This window comes from Solea senegalensis, linkage group LG15 (genome assembly GCF_019176455.1).
Source record: "Solea senegalensis isolate Sse05_10M linkage group LG15, IFAPA_SoseM_1, whole genome shotgun sequence".
Lineage (NCBI taxonomy): Eukaryota > Metazoa > Chordata > Actinopteri > Pleuronectiformes > Soleidae > Solea > Solea senegalensis.
Window position 1 is genome coordinate 13,554,462 of NC_058035.1, and position 14,693 is coordinate 13,569,154.

Sequence of the window (14,693 nt, forward strand, 5' to 3'; positions counted from 1 at the left end):
AACCATCCTTGACGTAATTTGCTTACCAGTGTCAGTTCAAACAGCGCCAATCTGGGCTTGGGGAGGTGCTACTACACTGTGAGACAAAGAATGCGTCAGTGAGAGGCCATGAGAGGAAGAACACTTGAGGTCACGACCTCTGTGGTTCTGTATTAGCCTCAAGGTTCGGACGTGTGCTCAACTCGCGTAGCGTAATCTTTTTTTCCCTTGTACAATATTATGCCACATAAACTCAACAGTACAGTTGGTCGAATTAAAATGACAGATCACATGCTTATGACGCTTATGAGACTAATCTTGTGAAAGGATTGCTTTGACTGCTTAGCATTTGAGATTTGGTCTTGAACTGGTTAGTTTATGTTGGGTTGCTGGAGTTGTGCAATCAACAGTCGTCCAGTTTGTTCAACACTGTCCCCATAGCAGATCCATTACACCCCTTCACGTTGGTGGTGGCTACTTGGATTTGTGCCCCCGTTGGGCACCTAACTGTCTATTTTAGGTACATGATCTTGATTGGGCCGATCGGTTTTAAGATGGATGAATGTCGACCCGTCTACAAGAGTGAAAAATGAGCTTGGTTTCTAGGTCACCGAATGGTTTCCTCTCAGAGCGTTCATTTTGACTCACTCTCTGCAGATACCTTTGACACGAACAGTCAAATCACTCAAATCAAAAATAATTCTCACATTTGCTTATTTGATTCTCAATAGATTTTCTCTTGTTTGTGAAGTTTAAAAGAATATTCTGTCGGATCCGCAATTGTTATGTGAGTAGATATTAGCAGTACAAGGTTTACATAAAATATGAAATACCATTTAATATTATTACATTTTTTGCTATTTAGTGGAATTTAACATTTTTCCTCATTGATTTCATATTGTAGAATTTAGGGCAGCAAGTGTTTTGCGTATTATTAGTATTTGCATCGAGCCAGTATTTTGTGAAAACATTATGTTCCTCCCCTCATTGCCGACTGAAAGCATTATGATGTTGTTTTTGAGAGAAAAGCTGCAGTGTTGGTGGTAAAAGCATACAGATGGATTAGGTAGGCATGTTTTTGTGACAGTTTGCACTCAACCTAAAGGACAGACAGAAGGTTTCATTATTGCTGTATTTCTTTCCATAATTCAACCTTTGCTGCTTTGTTCATGTGGAACTTAGGGACTCTTCAGATCTACCGTTTTAATGACTGGAATGTCAAAGAGATTTCCACTTAAAACTAAAGCTGCGTGTCGTAGTTCCTCATGCTGTCTGATAAGTAGGCCATCGACTGGAAAAAAAAACAGGCAGAATAGAATGGAGGTGGAGAGACTACATGAGTGAGAGCACCAGAGGAGGAAGAGGAGGTGTGTGGAGGACAGACTGGGGAGGTAATGGGTTTATTTTTACCTCTCAAACCATATAGCCCCACTTCCTAATTAACTGCAAATTAACTTCTGCGTGTGGGTGGCAAAGTGTCAAGGCTACAGATATAGACTTGGTTTGTCCTACCTTCCCTTGTGCTATTAGCCCATTTTCCTCTCCTGGGCTCAGGCCTCAAAGGGCCTTTCTGAGCCACTCTGGCAAGACCAACATCTGTTCGCGAGAATTATCTCACATTTCCACTGCACATGAGAGCTGGGTCAGCTCTAAACAAGAGCGCTCTAGAAAAGCTTGTGACAAATTTCTCCAGGACTACGCCGCTGTCGCTGTTTTCTGTCAATTCCGCTCCACACCAGTTTGATCCAGGACGCGTATTCCCCAGATGAGATTCTTTATTACGTGTTTATAAAACTGTCAACAGTATGGTTTTATTGCCTTATTAACATGGTCACTCCTCCGTCACACTGGTGTCTGCGGTCTTGTTTCATGCAAAGTGCACTTGTGCACTCTCAGATTATTTTGAGAGATTCAATTAATCGCCCGTGTGTCCTTTGTACTACTGTCTCATTTTGTGTGTGTGTGTGTGTGTGTGTGTGTGTGTGTGTATGCGATGTACAGAAAACCTTTAAAACTGCCGTTAACTAATATTGGAATGATTCTTCAAGTTACTGCATGGTACCGTCACTGGAATCCACAGGATGAGAAGCTAAACGTCACACACGGAAAGTCACAGAAACCTATTTTAAACATGGTGCATTGCCTGCCGACACACCAGGCGGCACATGCCGAACAGTAAAACCACTTGCACCTTCTGTATCAGTGCGACCTGTAAATGTATATAAACGTATGTCTGTGTTGGGCCCAGAGTGGTCAGGTGGCAGCTGCCTGGTTTGAACTTCTGGTCCTTTATGTGCCTGTCTCCGTCTCACTCTCTTTTTCTGTTCCTCCATCCTTGTGACTAATGACAAGGTCCAGTGCTTATGTCCTTATATAGACCTATGCTCTGTCTGATCTGGCTGAGGCTGAGACGATGGTGTGCACATGCATGCACACCCACACACACACACACACACACACACACACACTGGTCTTGTTGGTGCCCCTGTGAATGTCAACATCGTGGATAAACTCATGACCAATTTATTAATGTTTAAGACAGTGTTCGGAATTTTTGGAAGTACAGTAATTCTTCATGACTTGAATGAGAACATTGATACCGCTCTCATGACTGTGTGCTAACTACAGAGCTGGAGCCATAAGGCCATATAGCTTAGCTTAGCTCAGCATAGCATGAAGCATTGAAGCAGCAGAGAACTAGAAGTGCTAGTTATGTGCTACTAGCCCACCAGTTAATACTTTTATGTATTTGAATGCATAAATGTTAGAGCCCCTGCATACTTTCCATGATGGGTCTGTGGCTCGAACATTTTCTCCGGCACTTTCTGTATATTTCATTCATGCTAAAATAATGGCATTGTTCAGTTTGGTACAGTATAGTACAGTACAGGAGAGTTTGGAATGGTAAAGCCCTGGGTCAGGCTTGTAATTCGACTACGAACAGTAACTTTATTTGGTAGGTGGGGTATGGCTTAGCGAGATAACATAGCATTGTTGTACCGGTACGATGAACGACGACATTGAACGCGACACAACGGACAATAATGGAGGACATCACGCAGCTCGTTTTTTTTTCCTGCTTAGTTTGTGGCAGTTTGGGGCCGTTTATTATGGTACTATTTCTTATGGAAATGCAAAAAAAATAAATAAATACCACACCGGACCATTCCACCTGGTGTAAACACAGCTATAATCTCAAACAAGCTTGCATGTTGAGCCTCTTTTTTTTGACCAAAACAAGAATGGGCCACCAACCAGACTGGAAAGTGTTCAGAGTTTCATGTGCACTGTGAACAATGTGTCAACCTTTGTTGATTCGGAAAGTATGCATCCAGCCTTGAAGTGGCATTCTGTGGCTTCTCGGAGAGTTTTGTGCTAATAAATCGGCCGTAGATGCTGCTCTGCTCTGTGCTGAATTCGTGTTCATCATGAAGTATTTAGCATTATATATAAAATGGATAAACTGCTCCATTTTGAACTTTGGAAAGAGACAAGATAACATCATGTATTCTTCTTGGTGCTCAGATGCCATCCAAGGATACTGCACCTATTCATGTATTAAATTTGGGCTTTGTTACTGACACCAACAGAGCCTGCTGATCCCTTGTGTATTCTTATTATAGACTTGTCTTGTTAGGGCGCTCACACACACACACACACACACACACACACACACACACACAGTGGTTCATCAGACCTAGTTATCGACATAGGGAGATCTCTCCTTAAATGGTAGACTGCCCAGGGCCCTGTTTCCACTGCACAAACCGAATGAAGTCCAGATCTGGGAGTGTCCTTTTAAAGTGCAGGATGTAGAGAGAGAGAGAGAGAGAGAGAGAGAGATACAGAAAGAGCGAGAGTGTGAGAGTGTGAGAGTGTGAGAGACGGGGCAGATGGGGGCAGAGTAAAACCCAGAGGAAAAAATACTGTAACTGAAGTGAGTCAACTCCCTGTCAGTATATTATATAAACATGTGAACCAATGACTATACGTAAAAACTGTGTGAAACACTGAAGCCAAAAATGTGGTGGTTACTGTTTTATGTTACTCTTAGTCTTATGCTGGTGACATCATTTGTTATCATAGTCTGTGCAGTAGTGATTGTGATGTCGTGCCAGGGTTTCAAGGTCCTGCCTCAGCCGATCATAGGTCATTTATAGCTGTCAACCATTACACCACGTTGTATCTGTGATGTTGTCAGGAAACATCAGGAGATGCCCTAAGTGATGTCACTAACGGCTTGTTTTGTTTTCTCTTTCAGCCTGAAAACCTACAGAAAGCATGGCTGAGGGAGTTTTACCAGGTAAGTGGCATTAGTCCAACAAGTAACATCATGTTTGGAAAACAAATGTACTGTAGGTCATCTTGTAATCCTCATCATGTATGACCTGACATGACACACTAAGGACTTGTAGTTATAGCCAAACCTCCTTTAAATATTATTATTAAATTGTGATGGTTGTTTATGAGAATTTCGTATGAATGCCAAAACTGGTTAGTCCTCGCTGAACGTGCGCTCGCTGTTTTTATATGTTTTATTTTAGCCAACAGCTCATTTACTTGGCTTTAGATGACGTCCATCCCCAAAATACTCCTGCAGTAGATCAGTAGCTGATGTTTTCATTACGCAGCTTATCTATAGCTCCATTGTTGTCACGGGACTATGACGACAAAAAAACCCTGAAGCCGTTTCACATGATTTTTTTTTTGGAGGTTCTGTAGATTAAGCCAAGTGAAGGTATGCTCTGAGTAAAAATACAAGAGCTTTTGTACTTTTTTAAAAAAGTGATTTGTTTTTGTTTAAATCTTGCAGACTAATGTCTGTTAAAAGCTGACGGGATCTCCATTCACCTTAATTTCACCCTTACATCTGCCTCAGAGAGCCAAAGCTTGAGCGCAGTCATGTTTCATATCTTACCTTTGCAGACACGTAGGAACTTCTTACTAACCACAACTCTTTCCATTGGGGTGAAGGGAAGTGAAGCAGCGAGAACTTCTGTCTGAAAGTGTGACAGAAAGTAACAAGCAGAGAAAAGAGACATATAGTCTTTCTAGGTTATCCAGGTTTTTTTTATTTATAATTGTGGTGCGGTTGTGAAAAAAAGGTAAATTCCATGGTTCTCTTACAAGAGAAGGAAGTTAAAATGAAATTGAGACTCAAATGTTTTACCTAAAACCTTATTTATAATGTACTTTACTTTTGTGGTATTACATTTTGAAGACACAAGGGCAAGATGGAGGCTGATGATGTGCAGTAGCGACCCCTAAAGGGAGAATCTAAAAGAAAAAAGAGTGCCTGGTAATTTTGAAATTTGAAATTGAAATTCCGGTCATTTGGTGTGACCTCAACTTTAAGAAAGGGAAGTAATGCTCGCGAGCAGCCGTCTTTTGTGTAATGTGGAATTAACCCAACGCTGACTGTGACGGAGCTGCCGGTGACTCAGTATGTGCTGAAGTAACCTGAACAAACAGTAACATAAAGCTAACAGCTTATTTGTTTCCACTTTCTGCGTGCATGTTAACCTAACAGCTCCATGGCTACTCCCTCATCTTGAATAATGTAAAAGAATTGATGCCAAGAATTAATTGCAAGGGGCTCAGAGCTACTCCCACCTGTGCTCGTTAAAAGGAATGGCTGAAATAGTTAAATCATTTGTTTTGTCCTTATAAAGAAATATGAGAAGCATTAAAATCCATCATCAAAGTCCTTTTAAGCAGTATCAATCGTCATCTCTGGAAGAAATAATTTAGGATGGAGAATGAAAGAGAAAGGACAATCACTGAAAAAAGAGAAAATACTATGAACTTAGCCATATTGCCATTTATTAGATTGTCTCTATTAATTGAGTAATCTGTCTTTAAAATGGCAGAAAATGTCGATCAGTGTTTCTCAAACCTGGAAATGATGATGTTCTCAAACGTCTTGTTTTGTCTTCAACCCAAAATGATTCAGTTTGGATGCTTTCTGTGTTACATGGAGCAAAGAATCCAGAAATCATTCACATTTAAGAAGCTGAAGAATCAAATAACTTGTTTTAAATCTTTAAAAAAACAACAACACTCAAACTGATGAATTGATTTAGCAAGTTTCAGCCCTAGAGTCATGACAGACGCTGAGTACCGGTAATTCATACTGTCGGGCTCCAGCCCCAGGATTGATGTCTGTGTCACTGCCAAAAAAGGTGCTTCACAGATATGCATGATAACTGCAGTTTTATAAGCTTATACATATTTAGGATCCAACACATAAGACACAAGGATGCTACACATGAGAGTACTTTTTTATTGAGTGAAGGGAAATGTGAGTTATAAAGACACTTTCACTGTAAAACACGACACACAGGAAGTGGGTTGACTTACTGCAGTTTTCCAGTCACAACTTTATTATGCAGACATATCCTGGAATAACTGCACATGACCCTCATGGCTTTAATTTTCCAGCCATAATGTCACAGTCTTGAGCTATGAGCTTATTGATTAATGAATGAACAAAGTCCACAGTCCTGTGAAAAGTATCAGAGTGAAGGTTTTTTAGAAATATTAACTATGAATGTAGAGACTAGACTCGAAAAAACATTGGCTACGTAGTGAGAAGCACGTGCTGCTTTACATATACAATAAAGCTTTCTGTTCTATCATGTATTTATTTATTTTTTTTATACCTGAATATGTTGTTTTTGGAGAATGTGTGTCTGCTGGCAAAAGTCAGTCATACCTTTTTTTTTGCCCTAGAGATCCTAATAAATATTTAGTTGAGGGGACAAAAATGTAAACAGGATCTGAAGAGGTTCATTTAATATGTGTAAAACGGCAGGCCTATTTCAGACTGTGCTGTCCTCATTGCTTCTTGTTTAAGTCAAAAGTAAATAAACAAGAACTCAAACACCTCAGAAAAAGCACACATTTTTTATTTACTGTACTGTCCACTGTGACTAAAAATATTCAAGACTCACCCTGAGCACACATACACTCTCCTGACTGTCCTCATTCTTTTTAGCCTTAAGCCTCATGCAAGAATACCACCAGTCACTATAATATGGAACATTTATGCACCTTTTATTTAGAAAAAAAACCAGCTTGTGATACTCTAGTGCGTCCGCAAAGGCCAAGCAATCCTACATGTGTCTCTTTAATCCCCTTTAAAACAGTTTCTTTGATCATATGACGTGATAGTTTTGTAATAACCGAAAAAGTGAAAACTGAATACACAATTGTGCCTTTTACTGAGAACTGCCAAACCAGCAATTTCCATGAACTCGTCTCAACAGCGACAGCAATTATGTTTGTGAGGGCTGAAACACATTCTGACTTCCTCTTACTTTCAGTTTAATATAGCTGACTAAAGCTGGGCTATTCAGTGAGATTTTACACAAAAGCTAATCCTGATTTTCAATCATGAATCTAATATTTTCTTTCCTCACCAGCCCTGAAATTCCCTATGCAGTCTATAAATGAAATGAGATATGGTGTGGTCATTGTAATATTATGGTGCTGTAAAAAAGTGATTGTGCCTTTTTTTTTAAGGGCACGTTATCAAGACAGTGATACACTAACATAGCCAGTGTTTACTGGTTTATTATTGCATTGCATGTTATACCTGTCATTTATGGTGTTTTTTCGTATCATTGTGTATATAAAGAACATTGTACTTCAATGTTTAAAGCAGAGTGTGGACAACAGTAGTGAGTATTGAGAGGAATGCTGGTCTGAATCTGTTCTTGCCTGAAGGCTTTTTTTTATTATCCCCCTCTTTGATACAAAATAAGAAAAATAAATCCTGTAAAAATAACTTGTAAACACCTGAGAAATGTTATAGAAGTAGCTGTAAAAAAAAAAATCATTATAAAAGACTTAGCTGTTGTGTTACCTGTGGGTATAATGATATTGCTCCATAAACATATTTCGGTTCATGTTTCCGTGTGGTTTTCACTCACACACCACACCACAGGTGGTATTCCTGCGACATGATTGGCTACAATAAACAAATGTGAAATGCTGCAAACTAATGCCAACAGGTTAGACGACACCTCAACTGGCTCTGATGTGGATCCTTAAAGCCTTAAAATCCAGTTTCAGCAGTTTCTAAGATTGCTCTTGGGCCAACTTGGTTTGTTTGATGACCATTAACATATACTTTTTGTCATTTGAAGACAAACTTCTGCTGTCATTGGGCGAAAGGCACGGTTCAAAAGCCCACCCCCCCACTATAGCAGTGTTTTGTTTTTGTGTGTCGCCCGGTGACATTGCTGCACTGCACAAAGAGTGACACAAACAGAAACACACAAAAAAACAAACGGTCCTGTCTGCACCACCAAAGTCTATGTCGTATTTGTGTTGCTCTTCCTAAATGCTCCTGGTGATTCCAGTGTGTGTAGAAACATGTCCTGGTTATGGCTGTTGAGGAATTCTGTTTGCATTGCGCTGCAGGCTTTAGGGCAGAGTGAGAAAGATTGGAAGACAGAGGGAGAGGGAGGGAGAGAGAGGTGTGCCCCTGTGTGAACCAGGCAGGCCTGTGCCCTCCTGCCAGCTCTGCACTGTTGCTGCCTGGCTGACGTCATGGAAAGAGGCATCAGACTCTGGCCTCGGCCCGGCTGGGAACAACCAGCAGTGATGGTTAGACTTAACTACAATCAGCCATGCTGCACTGGCTTCATTGTGACCCTTCTGTACACAAAATACTCTCACTCTGCTTCTAATTCTGAGGTCAGACTGCACGTAAATGGTGGAACTGAAATGTCTTCTTCACTGACGAACTTAATTAGGTATGAAAACTGAAACTTGACTCAGCAGGGACCCACAGCCTGCTTAAACTCGGAAAGATTAGTGCGCCCGTCAGCTTGCACGTGCACGCGTTGCATGCGCTCACACTTAAACGCGCACGTGCTCGCATTAACCCCGCGACTGCATTCTATTTGTCTTTCCACGCTGTCAATTCTGGGCTACGTCAGCAGACGAGACGAGAATAAAATCCCAAGCGCCGGTTCACACACAGAGAGAAACGTCACGGTCACGTTTCAACGCGTTGAAGCGCTGTGTCATGAGGAAACAGTGAGGTGGATCTGCGTTTGAAGAAGAAAAGCATGCACCACACCTACAAGGCCCCACCGTGTGAATTCTACACAATCAATGACATGTTTGGATACGGCAGAATCACTAAGTAGTTGCACTGCAGCATCCAGACACAGTAAAAAGCTGTTGAACTGGCTTTTTTTTAGAGCTGCAACCACAGAAAAGGGAATTGTGCAAGGTGACCTGTTGGTACCTGCACTCCTGCGGCTCTTTTCCTTCCTTTTCAGTTAGAAGGAAAGACTTAGGAAGACTTGTCTGCAGTTTGAGAGCGTTTCATTCAATAATTGATTAGATTTTGATCAATGACACACCTTGGTCTTAGTTCATGAGCATATTAATTGCACACGCTACTGTTGATCTGCCTCTAGCATGTAAAAGTTGTGTGGAGGCTGTTTTCTTACAGGGCCTCTTACTTCATACCAGGCATGTTTTGAGCAATTTCAGACAAACCCCTGTCTGCAGATCTGCGTTTCTTTCTGAATTAACTGTGTGAGCAGCTTGTTTTGATTGCTTCACGTACTCGTAACGTCAGACAGATTCCGCTAAATTACGCAGATCACAAATACCAGTGAAGAGGTTTCCAAATAATGATGTGTACTCTGACTCAATCCAATCAAGATAATTCTCATCTCAATAAACATCCAAATCATAATGATTTTAACAGAGTTTCTTAACAAGCAGCATGCTTTTTTATCTGAAGAGCGAGATTTTTGGGTGGCAGTCGTGCACTTAATCCTGTTTTGTCACATATTTTGTCTTTTTAACGCCTCCTCTGATTTGGATTATTTTAGTTTTTGACTTCTCCCGCTGCAATAAATTTTTTTTATCGTTGTTATCACAAGTCACAAGACTTCTTCAGTACTTTAAACTGTATTGAATGAATGATAAAGTCTACTTTTATTGGTGTAGCCTCTGATATAACCAAACTTTTTTCTAACAATTTGTGTCTCATTTCATTCTTTACCATGCAAGCGCGTCCAATTAAATCCTGTTTTTATGCCTGCTGTGATTCCGCCGGATACCCAAGTCTTTTACACATAAGCAAAGCAGGATCATTTGCCTGTTCCACGTGTGCAGTCGCCGGGATCACGCTGACGACCCGGCGCCACTGCTGTGGCGGCATGAACAGTCGCTGCTTTGCATCGCACCACATCGTACTTGATTGACCCTCAGCCAAATTTGCATTGGAAACTTCTCTGGACAGTCACTGGCCAACGATTGTGTCATGCCCACACACGCTGTGTTTTGATTTTTGAGTTGTGGTAAGTGATTTTCGCAAAATCCAAATGAGAAACAGAATATAGACTTACTATCTCCAGATTAGTCCTCATCAAAGGTTCTTCATAGTATAGGAGGTGCATAGATCCACTTTTGACCTTTTAAATGAGTTCCTTTAACTGAATCAATCTGTACAACAATTTACATTCTTCAGAATATGACTGACCATGGTTTATGGAATACAACGGTATTTTTGTATGCGTGACATACTGCACATACATATTTGTTTCAATCTGAACGTCTCAGTCGGTCAGATAGGATTTCAAAGTGTCTTCCCCCGGGATTCTACTGCACTGTCACGTATCTGTCACGGCACTGACAGACTCTGTCGTTGTCCACTGCCAGATGACCGAGCACAACACTTGACTTTAGCAATTTTTAGCCTGTAACTCTGTAACTATAGACTAAACAATGTATATTTGGACACAGTTGGTCAGGAAGATCAGATTCCCATCGGATATGCTTACAAATACTAACCGGCCAACACCCGTTTTGCTGTGCCACGTTGCTTGTAGTATATGAACAATTAATATCATTCAAATTTACAAGTATGAACCGGTTTTCCACCCCGCACTAGATTCAAGATTCAAGTTTTTTATTTGTCACATGTGGATGTACAAGTACACCCCCAGTGAAATGACTTTACAACAAGCCCCACTGTGCAACTGTGCACTAATAAAATAAGAATGAGAATACATTTAAATTTAAATTCCAGTTTTGCAAATAAGTAGCTATATTATATTATATTATACTATTACATTGTTTCTGTTCACAAAGAATATTAACATCACCAAAGGTTGAGCACTGCCGCTTTAAACTGACACCCTCTTTCAATTCACACACTTGACCTGTTAAGATGTTTTTCTAGATGTCCACTTCCACATCCCCAATTCAAGGCCTTTTTTTATTACCAACACACACTTAAGCGTACGTTTGAACTCCTTCCGCTGCTTGAAGTTGAACAACGTTGTCTACACGTTGTACTTGAAGTGACATTCTACTCGAGGATTACGCTCAAGTTGACACAAGTCAAGCTTTAAATTGCCCACGTGGAATATCAAAGACTTTGGGTGTCTGACATCATTGTGAGGCAGAGACTCGGTTGCGTACAGCGGCTCTGTGTCAGTTATGTCACCACATGCTCGACAGGCTTTTCTCACTATGCACTGGTGCAGCAGCTGCCACTGCCCGAGGGTGTATTTTGACAGGCCCACCTCTGTTGTTGACCGTCATAAAAACATGCTCAATAAATGCAGTATCTAGCACGTTTCAGCTCAAAATGTTTTGTTTTGTGGTTGTAGATTTCACTAGAAATAGGTCACAGGGTGGAATAAGGTCACAGCTGATGCACAGTTTGGTTTTGGGCCAATAGCGTTGGTAATTCTCATCACGAAATTACCTCGTGTCTGTTTGCTGACGTAGCCCTGAATTTACAGCCTGGAAAGATAAATAGAATGCAGTCAATTAATACGAGCATGTGCGCGTTGAGTGTGAGCGTACACACACGTGCACGCGTCCTACGTGTCACATTTGAGGCCGACATTAGTTGCAGGCTCCTTGAGAGTGTGACCTTTACTCGTGCGAGTTGATAGGTCCACTAATCTTTCCAAGTTTAAGCCTCTGTAGGTCCCCGCCGCTGGGTCATCGAGCTAAGTGACAAGGCATAGGTTGATGGAAAATCCATAGTGTTATTGCCATACATTACTTTTATTTGATTGGGCCTGTAGTGAGCATAATGCAGCGCTGAGGCAGGGTTGCTGCTGGAGTAGCAGGGCTCTGTCAAAGTCTGGGCGGGGGGGCTGTTTGTAGCCCCTCCACCCCTCCCTAGTACAAAGGTGACATTGATGCATAGCCTCTGCCTCCTGCCTGAAGGTCTGAGCACTGTGAGTGCTTGTGAGTGCTGTAAATCACTCAGTGGTATTGATTTTCCATTAGAGGTTAGCCGCTCTGAACACCTCTGACGGGCTGCTCACAAACACTTGCCATGTTTAAGAGGGAGCGTTTAACGAAAGCAACACGAGGTCACGTGTCTCTGGGAAAAGTGGAAGCGACCACTTTGACTTCACATGTGGAATCGCTGGCTTAAATGTCTCAATTTGCATTCAAGTTTTTTTTTAATACGATACTGTAACAATTCTGCATTAAAATATGTATAAATGACACTTAAAATCCATAGAAATATGTATTTATATTCAAGGCAACAGAATATTTTAGTCATCTTTTACTGTTGCCATCTGCTTTACCTGTCTCTGCTACAGTGAAAGGCCCATGAGGGCTTTGCAGGACTTTGACTGGATTTAATAAGAGGCAGAACAGGCAACAACATGCACAGCACACACACACACACACACACACACACACTCAACTCTCCTACATACTCTCCGGTGTATTACACAGCACTTGCTGCTTCACTTCCAGTTTACCTCTATGTCTACCATAAAGCACGTAGCAAATGCTCAGCCATATTTGTTTAATACTGTACTTGGCTGTTATAATTTCTGGGGCAGACTCCCAATGAAATTTCAGAGTGGAGAAGGAAATAGTTTGTAGTCACTAGTTATTTTTTTTTTCACTAATGACTGACGACTACTTGTTGCTGTTTGCTGGACAACAATTCCCGCGTTTTCGCGCTGCTTCGTGACGTCACCAAATGAGGTCTTCTGTTATTATTTTGATTGAGAGACTTCCGGCCACATGGTTCGTGTAGTCGTTATCACTCTTGTCTTTGCAGCAAGATGACCCAGGTTCACGACGCGGTTGGAACAAGGGCCTTTCTGCATAGAGTTTGCATGTTCTCCCCCGTGCGTGTGTGTGTGTGTAGGTTTTCTCCGGTTTCCTCCCACAGTCCAAAAACATGCAGAGTTGGGTACGATTAGGCAAATTAAACACTCTAAATTGACCATAGGTGTGAGTGTGAGAGTGGATGGTTGTTCTGTGGCCCTGTGATAGACTGGCGACCTGTCTAATGCCTATGTCAGCTGGGATTGGCACCATGTGCCCCCCGCGACCCTCATGTGGAGGATAAAGTGGTAGAAGATGAGTGAGTGACCTCTAGTAGCAGCAGAAATAATAATGTTTTGCGTGAGAACCACTGGTGACCTATTCCAGGAGTAAAGGAGTTGTTTTTGCAAATGATGTGTCAGCAGAAGCGGTGACGAGCATCTGTCACGCCCTGCTGTACATACATACATACAGAGCTGCAGGGGCACATCCCTGATGTTAGAGGACGAGAGGCCAGTGCTGTGCTTTTGGAACAAACTCGCTAAGTGCCTTCTGCCGACATTAGCGAGGCACTTTGTCTTGCGCAAATATAGTAGCATGTCACAAAGTTGAGTTAGGTAGAAACACTGTGGCTTTTGTTCTCGGCTGAATAATTCCACTTACATTTGGTATGTTGGGAGCCCATGGGCTGTCTGCGGCGTCGTTATTGCACCTGTTATGGCTGCACTTACTTAAGAAATATGAAATGCAGTGGACCTGTTTGTCGCCGTCCCTTCCTTTTTGACATGTTTTCTTTCTGTCTTCCTACACAGACAGTACAGTCACATAAGCCTCACTTCTTGGCAGTGCACTGTCAGGAGGTGGGCGGGAAGAACTATGAGGAGTCCATGTCACACGTGGATAGTTTTGTCAAGTAAGTATGTATGAATAATGTGTGTATTTAGCACAATGGTAATAGTTAAGCACATTCCCACTCAATGAAACATCTTTTCGCTGAGATATGGAGCAAGTTAAGCGGGAACTCTTTTAAACTGAGTGGACTACTCCCCCCACTGGTTGTCTCAAAGCGCTGCTTCAGTTCAACATAGTGTGTGCCCTATATGAGTTTGATTGACATTCATAAATACAGGGAAGGAATAAGGAATGGGAAGGAGACAGTATTGCAACATAATTTACAGCAACAAAGAATAAAAATACCTATTTTGTGAGTGTGACTGTGTGTTTTCTGTCCATCAGGGAGCTTTTGTCCAGCGATGCAATGAAGGAGTACAGCAGAGCTCGTATCTACCTCGATGAGAACTACAAATCCCAGGAGCATTTCACAGTAAGTGCCCTCCTGTGCGTTACCGGGTGTCTGAAAGCACATTAAATGTTTTTAAAAGCGTTTCAGAATGAATCCTCGAGGCGTTGTCTGAGGAAATGTAAGTGAATGATATCATTATGGTGCCTGGTGCACTTTTCTTTCGAGCTGTAATAACAACTGACGGACACAGGGTGGCAGCAGACAGTGGGAAATAAATCAGTTGTTGGCGTTCAGGCCAAAAAGTCAAGGTTTTTGATAAATCATTATCAAAATTTGTTGGCAGTCATGATGTCGGTTGTTTATTTTTAGTACATTTTAATGAAAGTAATATTTGTAGATATAC

At 41.5% G+C, this 14,693-nt stretch overlaps 1 protein-coding gene across 2 annotated transcripts in view; it reads left to right on the top strand.

The window, feature by feature from the left end:
• The window catches only part of LOC122781674 (inositol polyphosphate-5-phosphatase A), a 129,526-nt gene that overhangs the window by 29,618 nt on the left and 85,215 nt on the right, over positions 1–14,693 (top strand). For both annotated transcript variants that reach the window (XM_044045589.1, XM_044045588.1), the window contains exons 2-4: positions 4,241–4,282; positions 13,860–13,960; positions 14,284–14,371. In XM_044045589.1, the coding sequence (XP_043901524.1) occupies positions 4,241–4,282; positions 13,860–13,960; positions 14,284–14,371 (231 nt within the window). The remainder of the gene's footprint in view (positions 1–4,240; positions 4,283–13,859; positions 13,961–14,283; positions 14,372–14,693) is intronic.